The 15868-nt window shown below is 39.4% G+C and overlaps 1 protein-coding gene across 1 annotated transcript; it reads left to right on the top strand.

Moving 5' to 3' along the window:
* Positions 1–6414: 6414 nt before the first annotated feature.
* Positions 6415–11967, top strand: cx34.5 (connexin 34.5). Its single transcript, XM_034162605.1, has 3 exons — positions 6415–7077; positions 8456–8641; positions 11089–11967. Exons 1-3 carry the CDS (start codon positions 6949–6951, stop codon positions 11683–11685), a joined length of 912 nt encoding a protein of 303 aa, XP_034018496.1. The 5' UTR covers positions 6415–6948; the 3' UTR covers positions 11686–11967.
* Positions 11968–15868: the final 3901 nt, after the last annotated feature.

Raw genomic sequence — 15868 nt, 5'->3', positions numbered from 1 at the left:
TTCATGTTTTTCCATGTTTCATTGATGTACTCCAACATTGGACCATCAGCAAAGGGCTTAGATCTGTTATATTTGTTTGTTTGTGTTGGATTGAAAATATGGGTTTTTGCTTTTACATTTTGTTGTCTTTGTGATGTATTTTACAAAGGGACCAGTTAGACTTTGAATATAATGTGTGGATGTAATATCATGACTAACGCTAAACTTCACAAGTCTCTTCTTCACACTTTATTTAGGTGGAAGCGATGCAGCTTATTAATATCAACAAATTAAGATAAAACTCTTAAAAAAAAAAAAAAAGTTTTAGTTTGGACAAAATGGGTGGGTTTTTCTTCTAATATATTTCCCACAGATAACATTTTGAACATATAACAGCCAAAATCCTGTCTATCTTTTAAATAAAATGAAAATATTTAAACCGAGTAGCCCACAGAGTGAGAAAAGAACTGAGGAATAATGAAAATTGTGTTTATCTGCAATATTGGTGTAATTATTATTATTCTAGTGAATAAATTGGAGAGAACAAATTGCTAAATAAACAAAGAGGAAGCAGGTTTTTATTTTCTGTGGGACATCTGTGGGGCTCTGGACAATCCAAATGTGATAAAAGCAATAATATGTGAATGGTTGAGGTGTTATTTTAATAAACAGATTCAGATTGATATTCATGTTCTTGTAATTTGATTCATATTTTGGTTTCTTTTACTTCACAGGCCAATGAAAGAGTGTTTACATAGTCCAGCATATAGCAGTGATACATTCTAAAGGAAAATGTTTTCTTGAAATAACTGCATGTTGTCAAATGGACAATAACTGGGTGTTATGTCAGTGCTTAGAGGAAGAGATTCAACAAGGATACTGATGTAATTTTAAAATAATCAGTCACAGGCAATATTGGATACTACAGAAACTTAGAACAGCCAGGCCACTGTTATCTCAAGATTATAAATTAATCTTAGAATCTAATCTCCTTCACACTACACAATATCTGGGATACGCACCGGCCCAATGGACCTCAGGACCTGCATGGGACTAGAAGGACATACCTCACTCCAGTCAACACTATCTTATGAAATATTATGTACCAGATTATAAATCATTACTTCCAACTCTTTAACTTGTGTGAGTCTGGATAAAGCTGATAAAAGTAAAAGAAGCCAGAGTTCATTTGAAAAATGCACAACAGATTGACAGCCATTATGATCCATAATCATGAAGTACCATCAGGCACCTGTCTGAAAGTCACAACACCTGTGTCCACGAATGGAAAGAAGAGAATCTGTGCTTAGATCCATATTTTGAAGACCATTGGGCTGTGCTGGGCTTCACTTCTTCAGTTTGTCCCAGAGGCACTCAAAACAAAAAAAAATTTAAAAAATAATGTCCTACTTTCCTTCTCAAAATATTATCTTTGGAAAATCTGTTCACCTAATAAGCATCACTAGTCATGTGACTACAACCTCCTAAAACACACATTTTAACTATTTTGAAGTATTCACTGTCAAAGTCCACAAAAAACAGATTTCACATGGTAGAAAATTCAGTTTTTCCCATTCATTTCAGTAGAGGACCTCGAGGAGTGTTACCCTACGGGATGTCTTTAAAGTCCACGTTCCTCACAGCTTCATGTTTCTGAGCAGATGAAATCAGGCTAAACTCCCCATATTTATGACTTAATTTCTCAGGCCAAAGGGCACCAAACATAAAACGAAATACATCAATATTTTCAGACTCCAGATCCAAATAAAGCCTGGGTCACTGTGTGAATGACATATCTCTTATTTTGAGTCCTTGTCGACCCTTGACAGACATCAGAAATCTCAAACTGCTCTTGTTTAATAGTGATACACACTTTTAATATGTCCCAAGATCACAAGTTAATTTATCTCTTGATCTCGAGATAACAAAGCTTGTGTTGGCAAAAATGGGATGTTTGAGACATTGAATCAAATAAAATGACTGATGTGAAAAAACTGACCTTTTGTACAATTCAATCTCACCACAATGAAATCTAATCTGAAAATGCATGTTTCATTTGCAAAGAATGAATTTAAAAAAACCATTTTATTAGATCTGATATGTAATTCCAAACTTTGTATGTCTGTTAATGTTGGTTTACGTAATATATTCAGTATTACATCATACTGTCTTTCCTAAAATCTCACCTGGTTTCTCAAAAGGCACAGAGATTATTGCTGGAATGGAGGCATCTGTCTTAGCTGGAACAAATGAGGGAATGTAAATTTCACTTTTTTTTCTTCTTCTTTAAGCAAAATCTTTTTTGGGTCCAGTCCACCTTGAAGCCTCCTCCAGGCAGATTTACCACACAGTACGAGTATTTCTTAATGATTTTTGGAAATGAAGTCAAGGACAATATTCATTAACTTTGAAAGTGTTTGTGTATTTGTCCCCTAAGCTGTCTGTAAAAGTTCCGATTTGTTTACATAATATTTATAGTATGTAGTTTGGAGGAAACCCACACAAACAGGAGGAGAACATGGAAACTCCACACAGAAAGGCCACAGGTGGGAATCGAACCCACAACCTTCTTGCTGTGAGGCAACAGTGCTAGCCACTAAGCCACAGTGCTTAAAATGCTGTCTGTTCAGTTCTCTTTCAGTCTCACTTGGTGTCTCTGCACACATCTTACCATCTTTCAGCCTCTTTAATGTATTGTCAAGCTAAAATTGGCACTGGAAGAAAATGGAGGACAAACCACACAGAGGAGCATCACACAGCACGTTTTTTTTCCGTAAATCTCAGCCAGTTGCGTTCAGTTTTAGGACAGGAGGTTTATTGTTTTGAACAGAATGGTGTCCTTACAGATAAGACGGCAAAGTCAGTTTGCAAAGGAAACAGCTTTTTCTTCACTCGTCTTTTCACTGTTCTCCTGAATCGTCACTTTTTGGAAACCAGTAAGTTTCGTTGAAGATTTTTCAGCTGGTAAGTTAAATGTTTGTTTTTTGTTTTAATGTTCTGATATTTACATTGACAGAAACAGAAAGAAAAATACATATAAAATACATCAGAATGTAAAATGATCACAAAATAAAAATGTTTGAGCAACTGTGTACACATTTTTATGTATTTGCAACATTGATATGATAAATGGTAATTTAAATAGAGATAAAGTAACAATTTGAAAACATTTAAAAAAGAAATAAAGTATCAGGACTGAAATGATTGTTTAATGAATCAGTATGTATGTATGTATAAGTTGGGAGGGGTGTTATTTTAAAAATTTTTGAAATCTATAAATTTTGCATGGAATATGGAAATATACATGGAATAAAGCATAACAGTATAATTTTTGGGTCATTTGGTTCCAAAAACCCATATGGACGGAGCGTTTGAAAACTTCAAGTAACGCGTGTGTCGTATATATGTGCTGTTGACGTAGAAAACCACTCTGTTGCTTATAATTAGTTCATTGTGGCCATGTCATTCTTTACATGTGATGATTATACTCAACTGATGTTCCTGAAATAAAAACTACATAGATTTTGTTTGTTACAATTGATCGTAACATATGTACTGAAATTAGGTTTTTTGTCAATTTAAAAAAAAAAAAAAAAAACACCAGATACCTCGTAGACTTATTGTTACTATAGAAGTTGAATATAAACTTGGTGTTGAGCAACATTTGGAGCCAAATTTCAAGTCTCTAGGTGCAGCGGTTCTCAAGATATGACATTTTCGTCGATATTTTTGCCGATTTTTGAACCCAATATCTTCACTGGCTCCGTCCATATGGGTTTTTGAAACCAAATGAACCAAAATTTATCCTGCTATGGTTTATTCCATGTATATTTCCATATTCCATGCAAACATTTATACATTTACAATTTTTTTGAAATAACAGCCCTCCCTAATATAAGTAAGAATAACTGAAAGGATTAGCTTATTTTTATGCACATAGAACGGTTACAAATATAAGAAAAAAAGTGGCTGTGCTTTCTTGAACTACAAAAAAAAAAAAAAAAATCAATGTAGATCACCATATTATGATTGCAGTAATATGACCATGTTAATTTCCAAACGGTGAAATCAATGTGAATTATTTTGTGTAAATCATGATTGAGATTCACCTGCAAAAGGAATAAAGTACAAATGTTTTAAGAAAAGGGAGGTGGTGAGGAAATGTCAAATAAATTAAGTGCAAGAGTTTTAAGTGAAATTAATTAGAATTTTACAGAAAAAAAGAAGCTACTGCTCCATCTGTTTTGCTGTGGGTCCAGATCATGGGTCCTCCCACTCGCCTTGCATAGGTTGGTACTTGTCAGAGGTCTTGGTTGGTTTGTAGCAGATAAGCGTGTTTTGGCGAGCTGAGCGCAGCAGCTGTGGCCTTCAGCAGAACACTCACTGTGATAACGTCTGTCCTTGGCTGAGTCTGCGAGATGGGGACGACACGGGGCTTTTCTTTGTCATGTTTTTAAATATAAGGCAACTACAGGTTCAACCAAAGCCTCACCTTTATTAAAATGATAGTCTACATGTATAAATACATTCTTCATCAAATCAAGTTTCCTTAAATGGTGCCAAATCATAAAAGGCGTCATCTCAGGATTTTATGTCGAGCAAGTGCAGACTGAATTGTCACTTTTGAGTTTCATCCACAACCTAAATCAGAAAAGGTTTGGATCACAGGCAAACCAGGAGGAAAAAAGAGGCAGTGATTCTTACATTTATTTTTTTGCAGATAACATGAACACAAGATAGGCAGTTTTCAAAATCTGAGTGACCACAATGGACAGAGTGCAGGAAGCCACCAAGACACCCATGTGAAACATTTTCCAGTTGCAAACACAAAAACGGACCAAATCTAGGCTCAGGATTCCCACGTGCCTTCTGGCAAACTGCAGCAGAAATTTCACTTTCTTTTTCAGAAAATCCTCCTCTGTACTATTTCATCCATGCTTCATGATGGAATACATATACAGTGGCTTGCAAAAGTATTCAGCCCCTTGGTATTTCACGCATTTTAATTTGTTTATGGCGTTTCAAATACAAAAAGTAGATCAGGCTTCTCAATATAAAAATTTCTAAAATTATCTTCCTTAGACTCAAACTGAAAAATCTCTACAACTTCATATAAACTTATTAAAAATACAAAAGCCAAAATGATGGGTTGCTTAAGTAATCAGCCCCTTTGCTATAACACCTGCAAATCATCAGTTTAATTCAGAGAAGTCAGGGGATGGATACATGAACATTTCCAAGTCACTGAATATGTCTTGAACTACCATACTGTGTGTATTTCTTCATAACTGATGTAAATAAAGTCCGAGACATATTCAGTGACTTGGAAATGTTCATGTATCCATCTCCTGACTTGTCTGAAGAAAACTAGCAATAAAACTGATTATTTACAGGTATTATACCAAAGGGGCCCATTACTTATGCAACCCATCATCTTGGCTTTTATATTTTTAATTAATTTCTATCAAGTTGCAGAGATTTACTTTGTTTGAGTTTAAGGCAGATAATTTTAGAAATTTTTATATTGAGAAGCCTGGTTTACTTTTTGCATTTGAAACGTCATAAACAAATTAAAATGTGTGAAATACCAAGGGGCTGAAGACTTTTGCCACTGTAACTGGTGGTGCAACAGACAAAAGTTGCATGATGCACAGTTTCCACAATCCCAACCACAGAAGCCTATAACTTCTTGTTGTCTTGGTGGCTTCCCTCATCTACTTGACACAGATTTACCACATACGTAGTACCATAGTGTTTGTATTTCTTAATGATTGATGTGAATGACATCAAAGACATATTTAGTGACTTGGAAAATGTTCATGTATCATCCCCTTTATTGTCTCAAGAAACCTGACTGTAAAAGTGATGCTTTAATCCTTATATTTACAATAAATTGCACCCATCCCAACTTTTTTTTTTTATGTATTCCAGGCCTGAAATGCAGGAATGGATGTATATTAACAAATGGAATCAAGCTGACCACATAAAGCATTATATATTTTACTGTCCATACTGTCTGCAATGAAAACAGAAGTCAAAGTAAACTTAAAGATCACTGCGATTTTAGTTTAGGTGCTTTTTTTTTTTGGCTCCAAAGTTTGCATACAGTCCCAATTTGTTCTGATTTGGGGTTATTACACATTTGTGTCTTGTGCCCTACTTTGTACTCCACGTACCGTATAAGTGGCATTGTGGAGTTGAACTTGCATGCTGTGTTGTAGATTGTGTGCTGTAGATCTTCTCAATAGGGCCCTACATTTTCTATAAACTTTGGGTTCTCTGCTCTTCCACCATAAATTCCACAGTACACTTTTAATCTCCCATCACACCGCATTGCAAAAGCCATGGGGTCAGGGTCTTTCAATCACAAAATCTCATGAGCACCTCTTCTCCCAGATGGTGACAGATTTTTTTTTTCTTTTTTTCTAATGTGTTGATTAAATATGGAAAAGTGGTGATCTGGGGTTTTGCGCCTGACATTTCACAATAATTCAGATATGCAAATATGATTGCTTGATAATGAGGCTTATACAATAGATACAAAATAATATGGGAACCAAATGACAGGTGAAGGACTGTACCTTTGTGTCTGACCTTTTATTATGACCTTGACCCTTAAATGACTTTCATCCAGGGCATCAAAATAGTTGCTTATGTCTCGAAAAAGATGTGCGCTAAGAACACCACAACAGGACAAAATCATTGCCAAAGGGGAGGGAATATTGTGGAACACGTTCATAATAGCAGCCATATCGGTGTCCATTTCAATTTACGTTTTGTCTTTATTCAAATTACCATCAGGAGCACAGGGTCCCCTCTGGGCCTGTTTGGCTACAATCCATTCTTTTAATGTTGTAAATTGTTTCTTCTAAAGCAATTTGTGCAATCATCCATTAGAGACTACCGTCCTGAAATGCAGGGTGCTTCTGTCCATCTTCGCCACAGTGAGCCGGATCGCTGCCTCCTGAAATGGGTGAATGGGATCTGCTGGGCCGCCTGCTGGATAAGGTGCAGAGCCACTCCACAGTCATCGGCAAGGTGTGGCTGACGGTGCTGTTCGTCTTCCGCATCCTGGTCCTGCACGCTGGTGCCGAGAAGGTCTGGTCATACATTCAACATTTCAAGCATTTTGCGCTTGTAGTGCACAAAATGAAATATTAAACAAAAGCAATGCAAAGCCTTTGCTAACCCGGAGCCAACTCGCCCGTTAACTTGGGGTATGGTTTGGTTTCATTGTGGAGGTGATAATGGAGTCTGGAAATTATTACAATAGCGAAATGCAGGCGCTTTCAAGAAGGTATATGGTCTATTTGTATAGTGAAAAATTACCACTTTACAATTTGTTTGTCATGCACTGACCCCCATTTTCAAAAGATCACATCCTGTAGCCTCCCCCAATACACCACCAAGAAATATGTTTTCAGTCAGATGAGGTGTTCTTTAGTTATTCTGTATCTACAACAGTCAACATGGTGGCCATATTGGATAATGGAAAACAGCCTTTTTTTTTTTCCCTCTAACCTCTCCCAGTTCGCCACCCAGAAATGCTTTCAATCAGATGAGGAATTCTTTAGGTATTGTACAGAATCAAAAATTAAAAGCACAACCGTCGTGCCCAATGTCAATGTCAATGGGCAATTGGTGAATCATCACAAGAAGTGATTTAATCTATTAGTTTGTGATACTGTCATGAGAAGTAGTTGATTGTCATGATGGAATCACATAGTAATAAAAGACTGCGAATGGTTGGGGGTGGGGGGGTTGCAGACCCGCAGTGTGGCATTTGGCTTACGGCTATGGTTTACGTTTAGACAAACACATCACGAAAATCTACTACTACATTTTATGACGATATGTTCTAACAGCGTGAGACTGGGCTGGGTGGCCGTATCAGATGACGAACAACTCCCATTTTCAAAAACAACCTTCCTCTATCCTCCCCCAGTTCACCACCAAGGAATGGTTTCAATCAGAAGAGGTGTTCTTTAGCTACTGTGTGGAAATAAAAATCAAGATGGCGTCCTAGCATCTATATTGGATGATTGTCAACAGCTGTTTTTAAAGAAACCGTCCTCTAGCCTATGAAAATACACCACCAAGAAATGGTCTCAGTCGGACAAGGTGTTCTTTAGTTATTCTGTGGAAAAGAAAATTTTACAGACAGTCACCCGTACGAGGTGAAAACAAAATGCCCCCCCCCCCCCAACTTTGTTGAGTGGGGGTATAAAAACATTAAACGGGTGTAGAACAGTATTAGAATGTTGTACATTAAACGGGTGTAGAACAGTATTAGAATGTTGTACACCACTTGTCACTTCCACAATTCTGCGACAAATTTGAGTTTTAAAAACTACAAAAGCCAGCACTTAAATCTGAGTCACTGTGCTAGCGTACCGACATGCTAACATACACTGTAGCAAATAACAACAGATGATCATTGGAGTTTTATGTCTTGTGATAATTTTTATTTTTTTAGGTGTGGGGTGATGAACAGTCTGACTTCATCTGCAACACTCAGCAACCTGGCTGCGAGAACGTCTGCTACGACTTGGCGTTCCCAATCTCTCACGTCCGCTTTTGGGTTCTCCAGATTATCGCTGTTGCGACCCCGAAGCTGCTTTACCTCGGACACGTCCTTCATGTGATCCACATTGAGAAGAAGGTGTGTGTCATGGCAGCAGCTGCAGTTTGATATCTTGTTTGCAAAAAGTGACAATGATCTTTCTTTTAATAATATTACCACATTAGCATGTAGTCATCTGAGCCACAGTGATCCAGTGATGATTTTTAGTTTGAACAAACGCATGACAGTAGCTGTGGGTCATGCCTCATTTATCACATTTTGACGCAAAAGGTTCATTTTGACAGAACGTGACGAGCTGGGCAGCTTCTTTGCGTCACTGCGACACGGGTAGGGAAATGCTAACCCTAGCCTTAGCCTTGACCTTAACCAGAACTCAAACATATGTAGTGGGATGAAGGTCCCAGGTCCTTACTGAAAAGACGTTCCGGCTAGCTTGGCTAAAGGGGAATTCTCCTTTGGCTGACCTGGTAGAGGAATGGTCTTTAGTGCGAGCCGTCTGGCTTCAATCCCACCGCCGTCCCGGCCACAAAGGTCCCGCGGTCACAATCTGGCGTCACAAACAGGATGTGGGTAGTCACAGAACATGCTTAAATGCACCTGTGACTTCGGGACGAAGTCAGAAATGGTGGGGAGATATGTAGCGGGATGAAGGTCCCGGGTCCTGATTGAAAAGACGTTCCCGCTAGCTTGGCTAACAGGGAATTCCCCTTTGGCTGGCCTGGTAGAGGAATGGTCTTTAGTGCGAGCCGTCCGGGTTTGATCCCACTGCCGTCCCGGCCACGAAGGTCCTACGGTCACACATAGATGAATGTTCCCTGATGACACGGAAGTAAAGCAGAGAATTCTGTCTATTAGGGAGAAATAACGCTGCTGTCAAAAAAAAAAAAAGTTTTCCCGTGTGTCACTAAATGACATGAAGGGGCTACCTAACTCATCATATATCTATCTAAACATGATGAGTTGGAAGTGAGAATGTCTTTGTATGGTATGTCTAATACCCCACAGTCAGTAAAACACAGCAAACGATAGCAAATTAAAGAAAATAATTGTTTTGACTCTAGATTTCAGCAATGACATCAACAAAACAGCCCGACACCTTTCTACAGAGCTGGGTATCAGCAACATAAAGAATATAATACAGCGCTAAAATACCCTCAGCTGTATGAGCATGTAATCAATGAAAGAGTGTGTAGAAAGAATGTGACCTTTTGACCACTTAGAATAGCCATGTTTGAATTTGTCCAAGACCCTGGCAGTAATAGGAATGGAATTATGCTGAGCACTGACGAATGGACGGATACAAAGTCTTTGCAATACCTGATGGCCATATTTTGGTCCCGGGTAATGAAAGGTGTTCTGTAACTGCAGATGATCCGACCAAGCAATACTATATAAAGAGAAAACAGCAAAGGGACCAACGGAGAGCTCTGGGGCACTCCATATTTTAATGCAGAATATTCTGACGTATAACCATTATAGAAAACACACATATTTGTCCGTTAAAAATGATCTCAACCATAACAGTTCTAGAACAGAAATACTAAAAAGGTTTTCTTAGATAAAGTGTTTGAAATTTATATGTACAAGTAGATTTCATTCATTCATTTTCTGCCAATTAACTGGGTTTGGGTTGCGCTGACAACAGACCAAGCCCCACACTTCCCTATCCTGAGCCAAGTCCTATAACTTTCCCAGGGGATCCCAAGGTGTTCCCAAGCCAGCTAGGAAATATAATCTGCCCAGCATGTCCTGGGGCTTCCCTGGGGCTTCCTCCCAGTTGGACAGTCCTTAAAATTCTCCACTGGGAGATAACCAGGGGGAATCCTCACCAGGTGCCAACAACCTCAGCTGGCTCCTTTCACTTCAAAGAAGCAGTGGCTCTACTCAGAGTCCCTCCCAGATAGTTGAGCTACTCATCCTGTCTTGGGGTGTAAGCCCAGATACCCAATAGAGGAATTTCATTTCCACCACTTCTATCTGCGAGCTTATTCTTTCTGTCATTACCCAAAGTTCATGACCATAGATAAGGATAAACATGTAAATCGACTGGTCCGGTACAGCATCTGTAAAACATCTGACGCTGACCCAATACGTCTATTAATCTCAAGCTCCAACTTACCCTCACTCATGCACAAAACCCCGAGGTACCCCCCTGGGTCAGGTGACAGTTCTTGCCCCAAGTTGAGGAGTTTAAGTATCTTGGGGTAATTGTAGATTTGACAAATCCAAAAATGTGTTTGGATACTCCTTTTTCTAGGACTCTATAAAAGAAACAAAGGCTATATACTGGTCTATCATTATTCAGACGACCAGGACCAAGGTTAAAAAAAAATATGGAACAGGGTTGATCCTAATAATCCTGAAACGTGCCATGATCTTACATCTCCATAATTCAGGAGCTTTACTGCCAGATTAATGTTGCATTCATTGTACTTTATAACATTCTGATTGAACACATGATAAGTGCTTTCCATAGTACTTGAAGATATCTAATTTTTTCCACCCTCTTGTTCTACCATTCCAAGATGAAGGAGAGGATGAAGAAGCAAGCAATACTGGATGATCAAGTCAACCTCTTCCTTAGGAGAGCATACAAAGTTCCCAAATACACCAAAAGCAGTGGCAAGATTAGCATTCGTGGCCGGCTCCTTTGCAGTTATGTCCTCCAGCTTGTGGCCAAGATTATCCTGGAGGTTTTGTTCATTCTGGGTCAGTATTTTCTTTATGGCTTCACCCTCCAGAGTCGCTATGTCTGCAGTCGCTCCCCCTGCCCCCACAAAGTCGACTGCTTCCTGTCCAGGCCAACAGAGAAATCAGTCATTATCTGGTTCATGCTGGTGGTTGCCATTGTTTCCCTCTTCTTGAGCGTAGTTGAGCTCCTGTATCTGTGCGTGAAGGCGGTGAAGGAGTGTATGGCAAGGAGGCAGGACTACATCGTGACTCCAGTGACACCTCCACTTTCAGACAGGAAGGCTTTTAAAACTCAAGATGAGATCATGCACAATTGTGTCAGTTTGGACCTGGAGCTCCAAGGACGGAAGTTTGGGGTCAACGGTGGTGTGAACGAAGTTAGTAGGAACGCATCGACTGAGAACAACAGCTCGGGGGAGATCCACATCTGAAGTGGGGCAATAATGACAGATTAGGTTTGCGTGCACCCAACTAACCTGAGCTTCAAGGGCTTTTAACAAGAAAAGTATGTGAGCAGTTAAAAAAAAAAAGTGGAGCTGGAGGGGTATCAGTTCTGGCAAGCAACGTGCTGGTTCCAGTGTGATATAAATCTTTCATTTTACAATGCTATATACAGTTTTTAATATATTCTTTTAAATGTATGCACTCTTTCCATGTATGTACACATTATACTTGTAATAGTGTAGCTTGCTTGAATAAACAATTTCCATTGACTCCATGCTGGAAATCCCTTTGTTGTCGTGCCCTTTTACTGGCAACAAACACAATTTGTGAGATGGTGAATAATGATTGGGTGCATTACTGGATTATAGTTTGTGGCACACAGGGTTCAAACAAATTTTTTCTGCATTAGAGTTAATTATTACACAAGGCACTTGTGTCTAAACAAAGGTTTCAAACCAGAACTTATTTATTTTTCATTCCAAGCAGAATTGTTTTTTTTTTTTAACTTTTCCAGTTTTGGATTTCACCTTAAAATTATTGTTCCAAAACCAAATGAAATATTGGTGATTAATGTTGCATGTAAGGCTGTGTGACAGAATAGTATGCACCTTTGAGATGTTCTAAAAATGTTCATTGCGAGGCTATATTTTACTCTATATATTCTATTGTTAATGCTTGCAAATGCAGTTAAACTAGGTTATGCTTGGTTCATAGTTTAGCCTAACTGGAGCTAGCTAACTATTTCCAACCTTATTTCTCTTTACGTTTGCCTGCCCATCAAACACGGATGAAGTTGTGTAAAATTGATAAGGTGCATCACACAAAATGTACCACCTGTGGTTGGAATCGGGTACAGACGCTTGCCCAGTTCCGGATCACCTTTTTTGTATTGTTGTATTGGGTATTTGGGTGTTATTTAGCTGAAAAAGTCTGGGTGGAATAACGCTTCTACTTAAAGTGTGAAGACACATTATGTGTGGTGCAAACATTTGCCAGAAATGGATCACTTTTGCCGGTTCTGGATCACGACACTCTGTGTCACTTTGGGTTCATTCCTGGCATCTGGCTGGAGCCTTTCTAATGCAGAATGATACACACTGTGCCCGAGAATGTGTTTTGGACACAAAATGATAGAAATTATACTTATTAAATGACAATTTACTTAGTTTCGAAAGGCGCCGTTATACGTTTTTACGAGCAAAAAATTTAGTGTGGAGGTGAGATTTCTCCTGAATTAAAAAGTAAAAGCCCCACATTCATGTCCATTTGTGATGCTGAGATGACTCCCAAAGTCCACATGACTCACAAGTCCTGACACGAGGCTGCTGCAACCGGCAAATTTTCGCGTCAGAGATAAATGCGCGCAGCAATTAAACAGCAAGACATAACACACTGACTTTTTCTACCCAAGTAAGTATTTTCCCACTCTAGAACCAAAAACACTGAATGGCTAACTCACCTTTGCTACATCTTAGAGATCGTTACTTTCAAACTTGCAGGAATGAGTGAGTGAGAAAACGTGCGCACACAGCAGACACCGGGATGTTTTGATTCCTCTGCTGATCACAAGGACGGCTGGATCCGGTCGAGCTTGTGGTCATTTGTAGACAAAACAATCTTTCCATTGGTACGAAGTATTAGCTTATTCGTGCTGATTACGAGAAACGGTGGCGCAAAAACTACAGCAGTGATGCGGAACTGGCAATGATCTGGGCAAGTGACTGTAGAACACACAAGATTTTAATATAATCATCACCAACCACTGGTACGAGGGTAGGCTGAAAAGTTCTAAGGCTCCCCATGAAGGAGTAATGCATTAACTGCATTATAGTGAGCCTTAGAACTTTTCAGCCTACCCTCGTACATTTTCAGCATTCAAAGACACACGTGATGTGAACTCGGCACCAAGTTATTGCAAGTAGAATTATTTTTAGTTAGTAATACAAGTTTTTTACACCTTCTCCTTTTGTGTTCTTGGTCACCACAGTGGCTCTGCTGTTGATGTGGCACATTTTAGGTTGGATGCCCCCATCTGTCACAATTCTACATTACAAGAAGAATGGGCGCAGGTGGTCTTGAACCAGGAGCCTTCTCTTTTGAAAGCATGTGCACTCACCACTGTTTCTCATTTGTTGGTCGTTTCTGGTTTCCACTTTTATTCCTTAAGCTTTGGTCTAAAGTACAAAGTAGCATCATATTGACAGCTAAGATTTGAAGATTCTGCTAGTAACCTATAAAATTATTCATGGACTGGCACCTCCCTACCTAGGCGACCTAATTAAACCTTATGTACCGGCCCAGGCCTTACGTTCTCAGGGTGCAGGACTACTTTGTGTCCCTAGGGTGAATAAGAAGTCTGCAGGTCATAGAGTTTTCTCTTATCGTGCCCCTGTTCTGTGGAATGATCTCCCTGCGTAAATAAAACAGTCAGATTCTATGAAGACTTTCAAGTCCAGACTTAACACACACTTCTTTTCCCTTTCATATGGCTAGCATACTGGTACAGTTTTGTTTTAGGCTTTTTACTCTTTTAATTCATTTTAGTAATTGGAGTGGGCTGCGGCCTCAACTTTACCTAAATTCTGGGTCTGTTAATGAAGTTTAGGGCTAGTGGCCGGCGATCACCTTAGTATTTCTTCTGTTTTTCTTGTTCATTAATGGTGGCAAATTATACAGTATTTTTTTTCTTTCTGATATCTGATTCTGTTTTTTCTCTGTTTAAGGTGCAGCTCCATCCAGAGATGGGAGTTGTATTTGTGTTGGCGACCCTCCTGTCCTGTGCACCAACAGCAGTTCTTGTATATTCGTCCATGAATTGTTTTGTGAATTGTTCTGTAATTTATGTTTGTTGCATGGCCCAAGCAGAGGGGTCACCCCTTTGAGTTTGGTCTGCTTGAGGTTTCTTCCTCAGAGGGAGTTTTTCCTTACCACTGTTTACCTTACCTGTATGAAGCGCCTTGAGGCAACTCTGTTGTGATTTGGCACTATATAAATGAAAATAAACTGAAATTGAAGAAGAAATAAGAACAAATCCTACACAGGCCTTGAGGCTCATTGGTGCTTGTTCCCAGATTCCATAGCATGACACAATTGGGAGTCTGACTCCTCCTGGATGGGATGTATTTTCTCAGCCTCGGTATCACTTTGGCCGATCAGGTTTCTTGTGTAACCATCCTCCAGTCTGCAGATTGTATGAACATAGAGGCCCACGTCATCCAACAACAGCTTTGCTGGGTGGGTCACACCTGTCAAATTCCTGAGGCTCGCCTGCCCTGAAAACCTCTCTTTGGTGAACTCACCATCAATCACTGTAGTGTTACAGTTCAGAAGAAGTGCTTCAAAGATCACCTGCTACCAGCTACCTTAAGAAGTGCAGCATCCCTCCCTCCAACCTCGAGCAACTCACCGTTATCCAGGCTGAGTGGCGCTCACAATGCTACGGGGCTGTGCAGACATCAACTGCACTCAACACCAAGAAGAACACCGCCGTCTGTCTCTGTCCTGGGGAGGGTATTCTGTGGGAAACGCTGTGTTTCCAACTTTGGGCTCTGAAGCCAACAAAGGAGACACCAAACACATCCCCCTTCTCCTTAGCTTTCTGAATTTCCCGGAGAGAGCGACATCGCCATAATCATCAACATCAATGGACATCTGCAAGCGACACCCATTCATAGCTGGATGGACTGAGACAATGCAAATGTCTTGTCCAAAGACACAGGAAACATAACAGTGAATCAAACCCACGTCTACATAATACTGAAAATAATCTCATTAATATAAACCAATTAATCTAAACCAGTCCACATTTTCATTTTTAAATAAAAATAAAGCCTCAGTAGCTGTAATTTAGTCTTAAATTTGTGCATTTGTGGAAAGAAAGCATTTTCAGTGTAAGTTTTGCTAATTAGAATAGATATATAAGTATTTATTCCTAAGTTAGGACAGTTGGTTATAACTGATCCTTTTTGACAATGGCTACATTTTGAATGATGCTGACAATAACTGTCCAGTAAAGAGGTGAACTTTGCTTCACGTTACATAAATGGCTGCTTAGAATTGTTCTTGAGTCACCTTCAGTGCTTTCACACTTTTATTACTCTGTTAGTATCAGTAGCCTGCATTGAGCTGACAGAGTTTCAATAAGGCACACAAGACTGAAAACATGAGCTC

Source organism: Thalassophryne amazonica, chromosome 21 (genome assembly GCF_902500255.1).
Source record: "Thalassophryne amazonica chromosome 21, fThaAma1.1, whole genome shotgun sequence".
Taxonomy (NCBI): domain Eukaryota; kingdom Metazoa; phylum Chordata; class Actinopteri; order Batrachoidiformes; family Batrachoididae; genus Thalassophryne; species Thalassophryne amazonica.
This window is presented reverse-complemented; position numbering and strand designations above follow the sequence as displayed.

Coding starts and splice junctions, on each gene's coding strand:
- cx34.5 (XM_034162605.1), top strand. CDS start 6,949: ATGGGTGAATGGGATCTGCTGGGCCGCCTGCTGGATAAGGTGCAGAGC. Junction 7,078..8,455: donor TGCACGCTGGTGCCGAGAAG/GTCTGGTCATAC, acceptor TTATTTTTTTAG/GTGTGGGGTGATGAACAGTC. Junction 8,642..11,088: donor TGATCCACATTGAGAAGAAG/GTGTGTGTCATG, acceptor TACCATTCCAAG/ATGAAGGAGAGGATGAAGAA.